This window comes from Alosa sapidissima, chromosome 2 (genome assembly GCF_018492685.1).
Source record: "Alosa sapidissima isolate fAloSap1 chromosome 2, fAloSap1.pri, whole genome shotgun sequence".
In the NCBI taxonomy this organism is placed as follows: domain Eukaryota; kingdom Metazoa; phylum Chordata; class Actinopteri; order Clupeiformes; family Clupeidae; genus Alosa; species Alosa sapidissima.
The window spans coordinates 29,031,269-29,048,815 of record NC_055958.1 but is presented as its reverse complement, the minus strand read 5'-3'; the positions used below and the strand labels follow the sequence as shown (position 1 = coordinate 29,048,815).

Here is a 17,547-nt window from a genome sequence, read left to right as displayed (position 1 = left end):
CAGTCCCATCTCAGACAGGGCCGGGGCACTTGTTCCTGTCTGCTCCTCGTCATAAATAATAGATTAAGTCTCTCAGAGAGCCTGAAGGAGGGGGGGGGGGGGAGAGGAGGATGCTGGGAGATTATCGAGCGTCTCACCAGAGAGTCGCTGGCACACTGGAAAACGTAGCACACATACTGGCTGGGCCCAGACTCCACTGGCTCACGGCAGATGAAGCCAAAGTGATCCGTCTGCTTGATGCCCTGTGTGCAGAGACAGGAGGGAGTGAGCAGTGTGAAGAGTAGAGACATGAAGGAGGAAATAAAAAAGACTGATAATATAACCACACTCAGGGGAATAAAATGCAAAAATGTTCCAACATGAAATTCATTGAACACTATAACTACTCTCTAAGTAACCAGGCTGTCAATCAAAATAACCTGCATAAATGTACGGCCACCTCTATAGCGTAAAAATAACTACTCTGAAACCAGCTAAAGCTAGGGCAACTGATGATAATTAGCACCAAATGTGTGAGGTTTTTAATGGAGAAGTACATACATGTTTATCTGATCTTGTGGCAATCCAGTGTGTCTAGACCACATCCTAATATGTTTTAAACAGCAACAGATTGAAAACCAACCCCAACAGCTCCCTATAGCCCTTCACTAGTTTTTCAGGCTAATTGCCTAAGAAGCACTGACATCGACATGACAAGGGTTAAAAATAGGAATCTAATTTGTGGTTGAGACACGAGAGAGTGATTCAGAGTTGATAGTTCACCAAATGACTGTAATCATCATGTTTGTTGGAAGGGGGTGGGGCTTTTTTTTTGGGGGGGGGGGGGGGGGGGGGGGGGGCAGCCGTGGACTACTTTGGGGCAGCCGTGGCCTACTAGTTAGCGATTCGGATTTGTAAGCGGAGGGTTGCCGGTTCGAACCCCGACCAGTAGGCACGGCTGAAGTGCCCTTGAGCAAGGCACCTAACCCTCACTGCTCCCCGAGCGGCCCTGTTGTTGCAGGCAGCTCACTGCGCCGGGATTAGTGTGTGCTTCACCTCACTGTGTGTTCACTGTGTGCCGAGTGTGTTTCACTAATTCACGGATTGGGATAAATGCAGAGACCAAATTTCCCTCACGGGATCAAAAGAGTATATATACTTATACTTACTTACTTTATATTTATAGGGTATTCAGGAAAGATTTGAATAAATTGTAAGGGCATCTAAAATAATTCAGTTTGTTCCTCACTGATTAAACAGCACTACAGAGTAACAGAGGCCTGTATATATTGGTGACAAAGGAAGTGTAAGGAAAGGCAAAAGAAGAAAAGATTAACTTCAGTGTAAACAACTTCAGTTGGACACAAAACAAATGAAGAACATTGCGAACCTGAGAGCAAGACGAAATGTCTTTGAAATTCTTCTCCAGCACTACCGTCTTGCTGTCTGGACTGATGAGGTTCACCTCAAATCGGCCAACCTGCTCAAAAAGACAAGAAAGAAAGAAAGAAAGAAAGAAAGAAAGAAAGAAAGGGATGAAGAGACAGGATGAAGTGAATTAGAAATCTGATCCTGTTGCAGACAGAAATCACAGCCCAAGCACACAATGTCCTGCTCTGGGCAGCTCTAATGACAAAGGTTGCCGTCCTCCCATGGACCAACCCAGCAACACAAAAGCACATAAGCCAAGGTCATGCACATAAATGAGCAACCCACTAAATGACCAGACGCAACCAACGCATTTCATATTCCCCCCTCCTCGCTCAACTTTTGGCAGCTGGCAAAATAGCTTACTGGCAGGCTCGCCAACATGCATATCAATGACATAAAGACGTATACAACTCCACAGGTGGGGATGTACGCTGAACGGCTGGGCATTGGACGCCCTCCACTGACGGGTCTCTGCTCTGGACGAGGGCCAGCGGGTGAAGGGGTCAGAGGCCACTGACAACTGGAGAAATGAAAGTGATTTATCGAATCCAGACACCAATGGTGGGGGGGTGGGGGGTGTATTGGATATCCACCAGGCCCTGTTTGCAGCTAGGACTGCAGCACTCTACTCCTCTGGGCTCGGACACATAAAAGCACGCCTTCAGTAAATATTATAACAAGGCAAGAGCACTGGGCGCTGTCTGGGGCCTGTAAAGTTAGTCTCTTATGTAATTCTGGGTACGGTAGCAGCAGCGCTGGTTTGCTCACGCCTAGGTGAGAAATCACGTGAGGGGCCAAAGAGACCCTACAGGACCCTGCTGCCACCCCCGGACATGCGCGTGTGCGTGCGTGTGCGTGTGTGTGTGTGTGTGTGTGTAGGAGAGAGACACAAACACAAAGCCCCTGAGGAAACAAAATAATTCATCTCCGCCAGCGACTAAAACATGACATGGCGTTTATACAAACCAACCGCAAATGGCTAACATTGCATTCTGCCCACCAAAGGAGTGAACAATGACTAGCTGCGCTTTCCATACATATGCATATGGAGAGTTGGGAGGAAGAGGGACACAGATAGACACACAGAGGAGGGAAAAGAGAAAGATGGAGACAGGTACACACCTGGAAGAGCATGGTGCGGTTCTTGTCGGCGTCGGAGGGCTGCACATGATTGGGCGCACTTGCGTGGCGTCGCCGCTGCGGCGCAGCCTTGAGGGCCGCCTCTCGGGCCTTCCTGTGCTGAAGGCTGCTCCCGGCTAGACTGTTGCAGCGCGCGCGCACAGGCTCTCGCCGCCCGTCCTGCTCCTCGAAGCCCGAGTCCTCCAGGATGCATTCTGGGAAGGCGCCGCGCAGGCTGCTCATGCTCGCGCTGCTGCTGAGCCCGAAGACGACCCCCCCGCCCAGGGGGTCGCTGACCGTCGTCATCCCCTCGGCCTCCCCTTCCTCCTCCTCCTCCTCCTCCACCACCGAGTCGCCCCCCTCGGGGCTCTCTGTCGAGGAGAAGGCAGCGCCTAGTGGGTCATCCCCGACGATGAACTCCACGGGCGCGCTCTCTGTGGAGCCGCGCTGACCGTTGAGCAGACGCAGCCGCTTGCGCTCCATCTCGTGCTGGCGGAACTTGTCGATGCAGTCGTCCACCAGCGTGGCGGGGGCCTTCTTGTGGGCCACTGTGACCTTGCCCCGGTAGAGCACCTCGAACTTCTGTGAGTTGTAGAAGGACTCATCGCAGCCCTCTTGCTTGGGCTTGGTGTCCTCCTTCAAGGCCACTTTGGACACCTGCCTGATGCTGCTAATCACCTCAGGAACCTAGTTAGGAAGACGGAGAACCTCATTAAGCTCACTGGAGCTTTACTAGAGTTTTGTGATATAAAGTATATTAATTTAACACATGCATAAAATCATTATTAAACCAGACTTTCACTTGATTAATAACAGATGCTTTGCTAAACAATATAACCTGCCCATCTTTAAAATTGTTTAATATCCAACTTCCTGTCTAGTAATGTCTACAGCAAGAAAATCAAACAATGGTGTTAGAACAAACCACTTCTGAATTAAGTGTTCAGGGTTTACAGGCAACATGTAAACCCCTACAGGCTTCTCCTTGTGGGCTATGTAGTGAGCTTATGTAGACTGTAGAGCAGAGAGCAGCAGGCTAGTGCTCTCAAACACAGGTGATAAATCAAGGGATTCCTTGGAGATTAAAGAGGAATCCCCATACATTTCTACATCAGGGAGGCTAAACTGTGGCATAGTACATCTGTGGTTTTATGAATTAATAACAATGAAAACAAAAATCATGCTAACATTATAACAAGCTGAGCATGACGGTCTTATGTTGTGTTGTCAGTACACTGTTGAGAGTTAACACACCAGCAAAAAGAGATTAAATCAATCAATAGTGTGGGCCAGCTATTCTTGTGATATTGATTTGCATGAAACACAATATCCTGTCTGACTGTCTCTCCCTCTCACACACACAGCCTTACTCCCCACTCATTCAATCCCTCTCTCCCTCTCACTCTCTTCACAGCATTGTGACGTGGGTCTACAGTGCTTGCTATGACATTCATTAGAATAGCTACTCAATACTGCCATAGACGCAGAGCATATATTTATGGACCCATTAGCGGCAGGGGCTAAAAATCATTCACAGACCCCCACAGTGAGAGGGCTCTACTGCAGACACAAGGCTGATACACACAGGCATGAAACCATTCTGACCAACACAAGCCAGGACTTGTTTCCATGAATGAAGTTTTAAAATATATGAAATGGCCAAAGCATAGATACGTCATTTCTCCACAGCGTCTCTCTCTCTCTCTCTCTCTCATTTACATTAGTGAGACAGGTCTAGCTGAGAGAATCCCAGCAGTCCTCCAGCGACAGACGTGGCACATAACCCAGAGGAACCAGGCTCAGAGGCAATATAACAACCATAAAGCTGCCAACACAAGGGCTCTTCTGGAAGCACCCAAGGAAGTTATATGGGGACACCTTCATCTGGAACATCTATCTGAAGTTAGCTAAAGTGCTATTCATAACTCCAAAGGGTTCAAGAAAACCTACTATCTGTATGTACCAGACAGTGCTCCTACGTGGACAAGAGTGTCTGTGTACTCGATTCTATAAATAACTCTAAAGATGACTTGGTGTGTTAAATTTAGTCCCCAAGTCTATGCAGCAGAGAGCAATGTGGGGTTGTAGCGGGCTGCATGACTTGGTGAAATGCAAGTGCCAGTGAAGTGTGGGGGTCATGGCACGGCAAAATTAGCCAGTTTGATTCCCCACGTAAGGCACAGGCTAGTGTTTAGAGCTCAATCAATAGCACGGTGTTCTGCTATAGTGCCGACTACAGTAAGCAGTATGAGACCCCAGCCTAAGGTAAGAGAGGTACTAAAACATTTGCCGGTCACAGGACAAATAAAAAGGGAAAAAAAAAAACACCCACTGCTTTCCAGCCTCTCAAGGTCACACAGCCACACAGCTTGTTTGCTCGAGGGAGCGGAGGGGTGGAAAGTAAGAACAGAATAAGGCTTTGTGGTGTTGGTCCTATCAGTATCGCTAAGCACCAAGGGTGGCTTGTTTGAGAAACAAATCTTAGGTTTACCAGGGAGCTGAAAAGTGAGCTGTGCGTGTGTGCGTATTTTCCCTGACCCTCTCCATGCTGTTACTGGGGCAACGCAGGGGCAATGGCGTTATGCAACAGGGTCCTCCCTGACGAGTCGAGCGAACTGGTGGAAAATCACACTGCCCTCTGCACAAAAAGGGCCATTGAGATGGAGACGAAAAAAACATCCACCCTCAGATCCTCTCTCCGGCACAAAGGGTTGACTTGTTGGACCAGGGGTAAAACGGGTGTGGTCCACTTGTTGGTAACTGACAACTGGCATGAATCCCAGGTTTATTTGACAACCTCCTGGCATGTCACAACAGTAGATGATGTTGCCAGTTCTAAACCAAAACAAATTATCTGGTAAAGGTAGGGCTGAGATTTTGTCTATGTCAATCAAACAATTCTTGTGAAATCTACAATATTTTTACAAGATGTAGGCCTATGCTGTTTTTTAAGAGAACACATGTCTGGATAATATCCAAATCTATGACTGAACTAGCTAACTCATGTACTTGGGGTCAAGGCGAGTGCTATCATTTCTTTTGGAGAAGCAGCTTTCCTCCTGGGTAGATGGAGCTAATGCTCAGTCTAACCTCGTCAAAGAAAGAAGGTCAGATGATGTAAGTCGCCAGGGCAGAAACCATGGCTTGGTTGACAACACAACTATCTGTATTTAGCCACCAACACTAAGAAAGTGCACACCTATTAGCAGAGCAGAACAAATCAATGCAACCCAATACAACATATCACTATGCAGGACAATCAAAGAACTTCATTATTCAAAGAGTGTCATCCACAGAGAAAAGACACGTAAATCAATGTAGACACTGGACAGTGTAAATTAAAATCCATTTCTAGAATTAAAAAACCTGAACTATGTCACCTCATCTTTGCCTGCTGTCCCTCAAATCCCCATCTTCTTCATGAATTATTCATAAATGCCGTAAAGCCACACCACCAGCATTTAATCTGATTAATTATTTGTGCTAAACCCAACACCAAGAGCTTGGCCACACACAGTAACATTTAAGACCTCAGAAGCGCGGGTGGGGACCTTACTAGGCGTCTGAAGGAGGCCATGACGGCACTCAGCACAAAGCCATAATAATGCCTCCTTAATCCTCATCTGCCATTCTGCCTCCATGATGATCATATCCATCTCAACAACAAACTGCCATCCAGGGCCAACAGCACAGGCTTTCCCATGCCTACATATGGCTTGGTGTCAAAGGGATTATTGAGATTTCATTAATATTGGTAAGAAACGAGAGATACTTTGTTGTTGTATTTTTATTGCAGGCCTTAGCAATACAGGTACAATTATGCCCTGGCAATAGAGTTATTTGAAGAGGGAGAGACTACAATGCAGTGAAAGTGACAAAGGATTGGGTAAGCCTGGTCTAAAGCCTAAAAGGAGCTTGCAAAGAGTAGCGCATCATGACTTGTTACACAGCACACCACTTCAGTTACGCTAACAGAAGCCCAGCCTGCATAAACACATGTAGCATCCAGCTCTGGAAGCTTAGCAAAACACACAGGGTATTGTCTGCCCTAAGACCTTTGCATGGAAAACAGTTGCAGTGGAAAACTGCACAGTGCAATGTAACTTGGACTGTTACACACACACAGACACACACACACACACACACACACACACACACACCTGGTTACTGAAATAATGACAGAGAAAACAACTTATGCTTTCTGGGTTTTTTCCATCAGACAGGAACACTGGGGATCTGTGGTGCAATGGAAAAAAGATTGTCACTTGTTTCTATGTACTGTGCAAAGACGGGTCCCATTAAACTTCAAACAGTCCTCTATACACAGCAAAACATTCAATTAAACTGCCAGTTTCACAGCAAGCTAGACAACAGTCTATCTACGACCTCAAAGCCTGATCTGAAATGTCAAGATGAATAGAAAAGATCCAATTAAAAGCTTTTGATTTCCTAAAAACAAACATAAACATAAGACAGCACTAGGGGAAACACCAGGTAACACAGCAGAATTGTCATTCTAGGCCAGTTTACTTTGATAAAGATAAAGACCTTGACATGTTACATAAGCCTAATGCATTATTATCAGTGCAAGCAGGAAGCAGTCTACCTTCACTGGACTGCAACCCTCACATGCACTGTGCAGAAAGAGAATTGTCCAACAATGAAAGTCAAGGAAATATACACATATATGACAAAATCCTTGCAACATGACACTATGTCTGCTGGAACTTGCCAGTCCAGAATAAGGACAGTGAAAACAACAGACATAAATAGACAAGTGCCTGCTGGAGGCAAAATGGAATGGAGTCAAAGGTTATGGCGGTGCTACCAACGTTTTCAACATCATTCCATTTGCCAGGAATTTTGTTTGGTCTCTCATCATAAGGCTATTTTTGAGCCAGGACTCCTCGGTTGAAGGCCGCTCTTTGTCCTCTTTGGCACAGGGAGCTATGTCACAAGTATCGTCTAGGGACACTGCCGAGGGAGTCGGAGCATGACTGGGGCCCTAGCAGAGCAGATAAAGCCTGTGGGGCAGTACGTCTCAGGAGACCCGAGTCCATGAATGACTGAGTCGAACTCCACTCGCGACACAAGGGACACAGAGTCTCTCGTTAGGGACGACTGCATCATCGCCTGATCGAGCCACCGTCTCTCGTCCAGTCAGCGCAGGTGGTCGACAAGTGAGGCCCCTGAGCTGCATGCTACAGTAAGTCCAGTGTTCTCCTGCTCATCACTCTCCCACTACGTGTTGGCCACTTTTACTGACACCTGCATAAAAGCTCCGGATCTTCCTCCGAAGCCATCCGACTTCAGCCCTGCCAGCAGTAGCGTCCTGAATAAGAAGCTAAGCTCAGATTAAAAGGACTCTCTGTCCTCCCAAATGATGCGGTGCAGTGAAAGGCCAGGCAAAGGAAAATAAATAGGAAAGAGCAGGCAGTAGTGGTGGCCTAGTTCTTCAAATTCACTTATTCTGCATCATGTAACAAGCAGACAGGAAGAATGAATCACAGTTTAAATGAAAAACATAACCTATCTGTTGTTGCTAATCAATAAGCCAGGGTTATTTCCTGAAGCATTGATTACAACGGATGATGGTGTTTGGATGAGCATCAAATTTTTTTTTACCTTTTACACCTTTTAGTCCAGTGTTAAAAGAACTACTATAAGAACTACTTTTATACCTTTTAGTCCATTTTTAAAAGAACTACTATCACCTGGATCCTTAAATGAACCTTCATAGACACTGCTAATGAACCACCAGAAACAAAGGCATGTCTCAGTCACTGATCGAGACCCGTCTCAATGTATAGCTAGTGCAAGACCACCAATTGTCATGATTGTTTTCTTTTCTGTGTGTGACCCCAATCATACTTGCTTGCTCAGAATCGGATGCTGCTTCTGCAGGCCCACCGAAATGAGCAGCAGACAAAAGCAGGCACATGTCCAAGACTGGATTCCATGTGAAAGGTCACAAGTACAAAACGACCACAGATTGGCACGACAGTACCAAGGGCTTGTCTATTTACAGTACAGGCTCTCCAGGACGTGTATGACTGGGTTCTTCACGCGAGGCTAAAGTTCACACCCATGAAAGACCACCTCCACATGTCCCCTAAGAATATATTCTAAAAGAACTGGGTTCAATGGGAGGGAATACGCAGTCAAGAGAGATATTTGACATGGCATAGTCTTTGGCCATAATTATAAGTAATAAAAAAAAAACACTGTGGCAGCTATAGTACAGCACTTTGGCTTGCAAATGCACCAACCAGCCAATTCTCTGACAAAAAACACATTACTGCTAGATGCAAAGTAGCATTGGATTCCTCCTTGGCACACAAACAAAGGTGACAAGATGATTCGAAAGGAAAAGAAATATGACACCAACTGCTGAAAAAAAAAAAGTTTTCACTAAGACTAGGGCCCGGATTGTATACCCTATTGTACTACAGTGACCCCAGACACTCTACAACTTCCACAGTGAGCCATTGTTTTAACTTAGCGGGGGGAATACAAACTGTGATTACATAACACACCCACAAACTATAATATCACCCACAAATAACAATATTTGACTTAAGTCCCAGCACTTCCCTAAAGAATGCACTACAACACTTGCCAGACATAATCTAAAAAAATCCTGATAACCAACTAACTACCTGCAGCGGGTTGCACCAGTTGAACACAAATTCCATCTTTGCTTAGTTCCAACGTATACTGGCACCACCTAACAAGTCTAACACACAGCTGGACAGGCAGCACCAGATATAGAATAAATTGGGTTATAAATAGCCCCCATGAAACCTAGCCGAAACAGATAAGAGGGGTTCACCGTTTTTCCACTTGTGGCAGTGAGTGGCACTCAAAGCGCCAGCCGTAGCCTTTCCAGGGGAAACCATGCCTTTTGTGCTTTACGTGGGTATACCCTGGATAGCTCCGGGAGTGAGCTGTCTCTGTGATTGAGGAGGGCCAGTTAAGTGTGCTGAGGGAGCTCTGGCTAAGCATGGCTGAGGGAGGCATTCCACGTGTGGCCCAGGCCCACCAAGCACATGTTGCTGCAATCCAGCCTGTTTTTCCTGCACAGCAACGGAGCTAGGGCGGGCGGCTGCTAGGGCGAGACTCAAGTGGGAGGCTCAAGAGAAAGAGAATGCTTCTCCCTGGCCAGTGAGACACAAAACTCCCTGTCAGCCTGCACATACACAGACGCTCACACTCACACACATACTTTCCCCAGCTCAGTCAAATGCACACACACATACAGAGGCACTTAATTTGAGTGGCTGTTCTCAAGAGGTGTTTAATGCAGTATATTACACAAAGTTAACAGTTGACAGCTGTGGTCATACTCATCGCTGAAAGACAGAAATGCAGCCTCCTAACTCATTCTCAGCTATTGTTTACCACACAGATGGAATTAATTATATTAGCCCCAGAACATGCAGTGTCACTAAATGAGGGGATCTGATGACTAAGCACTTTTTCCACACCACTGTCTTCAATCAACCCTGTACACTCAAAGGTGCAATGCAGTCAATGTTTCTGAGTGTATGGGGACGTCTGCCTGGATATATTAGGGGCACAAAGAAGTGCACTTTTTTCAAAATACAGCAATGGACAATTATTTTTCTTTTTACAGAATCATCTCAGGAAGCTGCATTCAGCCCCTTGACAGACAGAATATACACATTTAGTCCTACATGGGCATAAGCCATTTGCAATTCAGCAGTCCTGTATGTTGTCAGCCTTTACTTCAGCCTTTACTTTACTTTTGTTACGCATAACACTGAGTGCATATTAGATTTTATGATATTCACAGATGCAAAGCCTTGTTCGCCCATAAAACCTGTGTGCGTGTGTGACAGTGTGTGAGAGACACAATGATGCACAGCCACTCAGAAACGTGTGTTACCTTGTTTGGGTCACCAGCCTTGAAGACATGGCATGCCATTTCAGACTCGGGGTTCTCCGGCTGACTCCGGATAAGGTAGGCGAAGTAGGTGAGGTCATGGCTGTTGTGAATGAACCGTGATATATACTGCGCTTTGTGCTCAAATATAAACACAGACGCGTTGTTGCTGTTTGCAGGCACACATCGGATAAGGGGAGGTATGAGAGTCAAAATAACTTCCCTAGCTTGTCCGGGTCCCGATTCGTTCTTCTCACTTTTCCTCCGGATTTCAGCCACCAGCCATGGTAACATAGGAAGCGTAGTCCTTCTGTCAAGGGAAGACCACCCCATGTACCAGAGCGCAAATCTCTTATCTGTCTTCGACAGATTATTCCCTTTGTCATCCTGACCTTCCATCTCTATGTAGCTGTTGATTGAGTTAAACGGTCGCGACGTTATTGTAGCTCTATAATAATTGCCAACGGCTAATACGTTAAACAATTAAAAACAACGCAAAAAAATCAAACATTCAACAAATCAACGCGTGGCTGGTCGCTGGGCACATTCACGCCCCATTCCCTGTTCAGTCACAAATCTTTTGTTTGGGGCAAAGTTATTGCAGCAAATGTGCCCTCGCCACGCGCACCTCGTGTTGTTGAAAAATGAAGGATACACACCCGTGCTGTCCACAAGACAGTTGGAGTGTTTGTTTATTTGACATCTTAGACATTGCCTGAGTTTACTTAAAGATATTGTGGGGGAAATGTAGCTGTAAAAAAATAATCTGCGGAAATGTCTAGCCTACTAAAGGCCGCGCCGCACATGCAAATTAAGTTTGCAACGAACTAAAACGTGGCGTTTGCAGCCTCGAGTGTAAACAGAAAATCGACATTGGGGTATCATCAGACAGAAAAGTAGCGTTCTCACTCCCTCAACCTCCCTCTGCAAACACTGCTATTCCGTTTGGACACAAAAGCTGACCCATTGGCTAAATATATATCCTTCGGTTCCTTGTCCACTCACGTTGTTGTCTCTGCATTCTGACTTTGCTCCGAAATTCTTCGCACGCGGACAGGGTTCTGTCCCTTCCACTGCTTTGGGAGGAGTGTCTGAAGCTACGTGATAGGAGTCCTACTCGATCTCATGAGCAAGGAACAGACTCTCCTAGGCTTGCGATGGGAGGAGAAAGCACACGTGACTTAGCACGCCTCGTTGACAAGCGTGTTGTTTTGAAGCTCAGGTAAATCTTATTCGGACAGGTGTGAGCAAAGCGCCTGGCAGCACAGCGCTGAAAAGGAAGACGAGGTAAATTCTCACTTATTGCCAGTATTGACACTTCTCCAAGTAAACGGGAGGGGTTAGGGCACGTTGTCACTGTTTCGCAAACATTATCAAGTAACATGTTGCTCTGACAAGATTTATTTATTTGCCTAACTGTTCAACACATTCAGCATAATGCACATTTTATTTGAGTTCATGAATATCCAGTTAATCCACCAGATTCGTTGGTATTGAAGGTATATTAAGAGCTCTCATCTCTATCTATTTGAGCTCAGCGGATTTTTCCACTTTGCAGTTAGTAATTCCGAAATGGTTAGTCTTAACATTTTTTTCCAGTGTCTTCCCCAACGCTTCAACATATTTCCTGAAGTGCTGCTGCACATACATGTTGCTTTGAAGCCGTATAGGCGGCTCTGCTTGTAACTGGATGCCAGGGATGCGAGTCCGATGAGTCTCCCCTCTCCCAGAAATAGATTAAAAATGCAGCGAATGTAACCTCATCAGACGCAGTCTCCGACCATGAGACATTTGTGCGCCCCTGGGGGCACTTTCTGTATGCAGCCAGTAGTCAACACAAACACCTCAGACATCAGCAACATTATGAGGCCAAAATAACGAGTTCATATCAAGGTTTTCGTTTATTTGTTTGTTTATTTCCTTATCAATTTACTTACTGGTAAGTAATCAGTTTAGCATCAAGCATGAATAAGTGGGTGCATTTTAGTAGACTTTCTTGGATGTTTGTTTGTGTGAGAAACTAACAGTACCTATAAAGCAGAGAGCAGCTCAGGTTTTAGTAAAAAAAAAAAAAGACATTCATAATTACCCCTTTGGTTTCCAGCATATTGATTACTGGGACACAGAGGACATTTCAATGATGCACATAAATAATAATACGTTATTAGAATGTAAACATTTTGGTCAATAGAGTGAAGCATTTTCCGTACACAGGGGAAGGCCACATGGAGTGCTTAAGCTTTATACAGTCTCCAGAGCTGCTGCAATTTCTTTGAACTGTTGGTGGAAGTTCTGCAACAAAGACAAAGAGGAGGACAACATATTATCAGTGTGTCTTGTCAAGTGTATGACTTTATCAAGTAACATAGCTGTAACAAAAAACAAGACATTATTTTTAGAGAATGAATGAGTGGATGGGTGAATAAATGAATCACTGAGTAGCCTAATGTTTGCATTAAAGGGACACCAGGCAACGTTTTCGTGTTAATTACTCATCTTCGTAAGTCGGTATATGGTTAAATGACTCATTACAGGGCGAATGAAGACTCTCTCGCCCGCCCCTACTGCCTGTAGGAAGAATATCCCGCTTGCAAGTTCAGTGTATCGTACCCGGCGACCGAAGCAGTTTCAGTTTCCATCCTGCATCCACAGCACAGAGGGAGGCTAACGAAACGCTAGCGATTGTTGCAAACGTGTGTATAATGGCAGAGCCGGCGAAGAAGCAGCGAAAACCCTTGACGGAAGATGCAAAGAAAAGGAAAAAGAGCTTCAGACCGAGCGAGGGGGAGTTTCGTAGAGAAAAAGCACCAGGATTGCCTGGTGTCCCTTTAATGCATACTCAGACCTGAAAAGCACTCCACAAACCACACCTGAAACTGCGGGATGGACATTTCAAAAGACTTGTAGGACACTTCACCGGAGGCGTCAGCAATCTTCAGCAACAGGGACACGTAAGGAGAGTTCAGGGACCGACACATGTCAGAGCTCACCGCCATGCCCAGCTTCCACTGCATGTCCACCATCTACGGAGGAGCAGAGGTCAGCGGCCAGCATGCGTGCACAAATAACCTTGATTGAACAGCTGAGGTTACCCAGCAACATGTCATTAGCAAGGTATTTGCGTAGTGCATAATAAATTTATGTTGTGTTTGGTGTCATCATAAAACAAACACATGAATGTACTACATGGGCTCAGGAGTCATGACAGGCAGTGTTTCCCATACATTGACTAATCTGTGGCGGGGCGCCACAGAATCAAAATCGGCCGCCACAGATGAATATTCTATGTTTAATTTAATTTAATTTAAATATAAGATCAAATCCTCGCATTGCCATTGAGCTGCGCTTTTTACGCACGCAGCCTTTCCTTACCCCGCCCCGCTCTCTCTCGTAGCCTGCTGCCCCTCCCCTGCATGTGCATTTAACAAAATATTCACGATTGTTAAAGGATTGTTGTTGCCACATAGAAGCATTGCATAGAAGACGTCTGGCTAAATTGCTATTAAATCCGCTTAACATCGTGACCATGCTGCGCAAATTTGTTCAAAACTGCTGCATTGAAGTTAACTCTGCTAAGGTCTTATCACAACATAGTAGGCTACATTGAAGAGACTAAACTTAAAGTTAAGTTATGCAATCAAGCAGTATCTCAAAGCTAACGTTAGAATACTGTTTGGATGTAGAATTTAGCATGCTTAGCCTACTTACAGCTGCTTGTCAATTTCGTTGAAGGGCTCATTTTATTGACTCTGACACTGAATGTTTGCAAAATCCCGATGTAAATGGAAAAGTGTTTTCCAAAATTCAAAAGTGCTTGTCCCAAGGAGAAGTAGAAACCTTTATTTTAACTTTGTATAAAACGTTATGAATTGCATCCACACATCAGCAGCCTTTTAACGTTAACTGTGTTAATCACAAACATCTTAAAGTGACAGGCACTCAATTAGACCTAAGTTTATACACTACCAAGACGATCCCCCCCCCCCCCCGTTGTCCAAGTCCGCCACAAATTGAATCCAATTCTGTGGGAAACACTGACAGGCCTGTGTTTTTTCTAAAGAGGTACTTAGTCCTTGTTTCTGTATCCTCCGTCAGGGCAATATAGAGTTACACATGTAATTAAACTCAGGAATAAAATGGCTAAGGCTCTTGATTCACCATCTGTACACATTTCATTAAATAATTCAAACAGCATCCATATTCTTTTTCTGTGCTCCATAGCCTCACGGCTGTGGAGGGCCTACCTGTCCAATGTTAGCAATTGCATGGGCTTCCTGGTAGGTGTGAATGAGAGGCCCATGCTCACTCCACAGCTGATGCACCACCTGCAGCACAGTTTTAGCCCAGCTCCTGCTGCCTTCACCCAGCCTGGCCACCAGCTGATCAGCCGTGAGATTGTTTTTCGCAGCTGTTCTGTGAGAGAACAGCGATTTCAAAAAATGATTGTTCTGCTCTGCATTTAAATTGATAAGCTTGAATAATTGTGTAAGCGGGGGGGTGTGTGTTTCTGTGTAACTGTGCAAAGGAACAAGATGACATGATTACCTGAAATTAGATGATAACAATCTGATGATGCTTTGCAGGGCTGTCCACTCAAGGTCTATGCCAGCTTTCTGGAAAGTCTAAAGAGTAGAATGAAACTCAATCATCAACACTATAGTGTTGCAGTGGGTATTTAATTACCTTTATTGGGTCATCAACAATAGTTGAAGACTGTAAAATCAGTTATGTGCCTTCACTCACATCATAGATTTTAGGCAAATCTACTGCATGGCTTTGCCCTTGAAGATGAGCCAGAATCTGCTGACACTGGAGAGATTAAAAGATTACAATCAGAACCGCAACCCACACTGAAGGTCGTCATAACAAGCATGTCTACATTTCTGTCCCGCCATCACCTATTTGTTTAAAGTGTTCATCAATCAAGGAAACTAACGTTCAAACTGTAGCCTTGAATGACCTAAGAATGTTGTTTCTAAGTAACAAGAGGTAAAGGCATCCTACGAATGCACATAGAAATAAATAACGTAACCATATATTGAATGGCATATAATTTATTAACGTTTGGTAACAAATCTGTCTTACTGTTTCTGCGAAAATGTCTGGAGGCAGTCGTCCAACATTTCTGATAGCGCTGTCAAGTCCTAAGGGAGAAGGCATTGCTCAATAACAATCTATACAATGTTTAAGCGACATAACTAGATTGCTTTTTAATATCCTGTCGAAATACTTGCAAAAGCGGAATGATAGGACAACTTGGTCATGTTAGTCAAGTAACTTAGCTGTGCTAGCATGCTAACTAGCAAGCATCTGTCTACTGACTTATTCTCACTGAACAGTTATTTTGTAAGCCGGGATACAGCAACGTTATGAGAAAATTTAGCATCAATAATATCTAACGATTAACAAAAACGGAAGCAGAATGTTACAACAACAAGGCATGCAAGTATGCTAACGCTAGTTATGGCTACATCTTGCTAACGTTAGGTGCCCTGGTTCTGTTCTGAAGTGATATGTTGTTGATAAGCAGCTAACTTTATCCAGAAGAAATAATGTTAAGGTATTCTAAGAAGACTAGATTTTGCGTTAACATGCCAATAGCTAGCGTAAAACCTACCCGACGTTGACTCCAATCCTGGCATCTCTAACGTTACTGCAGTCGCGACTATTAGGCTATACAAAGTAGCTTCTAGATAGTTGCCTTGTTTAAAAAAAAAAAAAATCAGGGCCAAATTCTATGCTGCCTTCCCCTGTAGGCTAACGCAAAGCATTTACCGATTCAAGAAATGTATCCATTCAAGAAATGTTCAACTTCTACATATTCCAGAAGTGTTTGATCAGTTGCCTGGTTTTTAGCTATGGATACACTGCCCTCTAGCACTTAAGAGTATAGTTGCACCATAACTGTAGGGCATATATATAGCTAGAACAGCAATAGTCGTAGCCTACAGTGTATTATTTCGGCTTACATGAGTAGGTGGGTCATTCTACAAAAAAGGTGGAAATCAAAGATTCTAGAACAGAGCTCTGTTCTAGAATCTTTGGTGGAAATGCTAGTCCCTTACTTTTGCAGACCCTTAAATCATTTAATTTGACCCAATGATCACATACTTATATATATTCAATAAATATAGACTGTCCTTGGGATGATAAGAAAGAGTTAATTTATTTAATCTTCTCTTTTTATTATTTTTAACATTTTAAAAAAAATGGCTGGTCCTGAAAATGGCTGTCCCTTTGATCTGTGACCTGTTGACCTGTGTACTTTTCATTTAAAAATATTATTTTCTTAAATTAAATTTCACATACATTTAACTTTAACACAGCATAAAATCAATAGAACACTGAAATGGTAAAAAGAATAAATTATAAATGTGAATAATATTAAATAATTTTTTGTCCCACAAAATTCCGTCATTGGTGTTACTCTACACAAAACACTTTTATTTTGACATAATGCACAGACTCTTTGAAATTTCTCAAGAAGTGCAGTGGACAAAGGCATAATGTTTGTGAGATGCCTTACTTCATTTGTTTAAAATATCATGATTTGTTTTAGAATTTTAAGCGTGGCTTTTTATAGCTGTGTGGGTGTGAAAAAATATATATTAAAAAAGTATGTTTAATAATTAAGTGATTTTTATATTTCTGATGACAGGAGGTCTGTCACATGGCAGCCATTTTTGTAAAAAAAATCATTTTTTTTCTCGAAATTGTCATTGGTGTTACCGTCATTGATGTTACTTTCTGATCGGTAGCCTAATTAGAAAATAATACAAAAAATGATATAAATGAATTAAGCTCTACTTTTTGTGGATTCATCAATTTTACAAGTTAATTAATGCTATTAAACAAGTTTTGGGTATGTTTAAAGAAATAAAATTTTCAGGATTTTCATCACCCAAATTCCACCTTTTCTGTAGAATGACCCAGGTAGGCTATAGCTAATAATTACCAATTTTCCCCAAGTGTGAGTCTACAAGATGCTACTGGCCTACACCTTGTGAATGATTAGGCTATGTTATATAGAGGCCAATCCTAGATATCATAGGCTAGACTCATCCATTCTAAATCTGTAATCTTGTCACACGGATTTAGGCCACTATTTAAAA

At 43.8% G+C, this 17,547-nt stretch overlaps 2 protein-coding genes across 3 annotated transcripts in view; both read right to left on the bottom strand.

The window, feature by feature from the left end:
* The window catches only part of tbc1d4 (TBC1 domain family, member 4), a 38,535-nt gene extending 27,006 nt beyond the window's left edge, over window positions 1-11,529 (bottom strand). Inside the window, 4 exon segments of the mRNA XM_042065333.1 lie at window positions 138-242; window positions 1,370-1,459; window positions 2,533-3,216; window positions 10,439-11,529. Coding sequence (XP_041921267.1) covers window positions 138-242; window positions 1,370-1,459; window positions 2,533-3,216; window positions 10,439-10,834 — 1,275 coding nt within the window. The 5' untranslated portion in view covers window positions 10,835-11,529.
* An 800-nt stretch (window positions 11,530-12,329) lies between these two features.
* commd6 (COMM domain containing 6) lies at window positions 12,330-16,425 on the bottom strand. 2 transcript variants are annotated; one of them, XM_042065355.1, is made up of 7 exons: window positions 16,053-16,416; window positions 15,521-15,579; window positions 15,179-15,244; window positions 14,981-15,057; window positions 14,680-14,848; window positions 13,306-13,458; window positions 12,330-12,727 (listed from the first exon to the last, which is right to left on the bottom strand). In XM_042065355.1, the coding sequence occupies exons 1-7, from the start codon at window positions 16,075-16,077 to the stop codon at window positions 12,677-12,679; spliced, it is 600 nt and encodes a 199-aa protein (XP_041921289.1). In that variant the 5' UTR covers window positions 16,078-16,416; the 3' UTR covers window positions 12,330-12,676. The 2 variants fall into 2 exon arrangements, with proteins under 2 accessions (XP_041921289.1, XP_041921296.1); XM_042065362.1 differs by lacking the exon at window positions 12,330-12,727 and adding an exon at window positions 12,750-12,894 and having other exon boundaries at window positions 13,268-13,458; window positions 16,053-16,425.
* Window positions 16,426-17,547: the final 1,122 nt, after the last annotated feature.

What these genes read in the sequence shown, in the direction of transcription:
- commd6 (XM_042065355.1), bottom strand. Translation starts at nt 16,077, where the DNA reads ATGCCAGGATTGGAGTCAACGTCGG. An exon ending in CAGACATTTTCGCAGAAACA is followed by an intron (nt 15,245 to 15,520) that starts GTAAGACAGATT and finishes TAATCTCTCCAG; the next exon opens with TGTCAGCAGATTCTGGCTCA. An exon ending in ATTTGCCTAAAATCTATGAT is followed by an intron (nt 15,058 to 15,178) that starts GTGAGTGAAGGC and finishes TCTACTCTTTAG; the next exon opens with ACTTTCCAGAAAGCTGGCAT.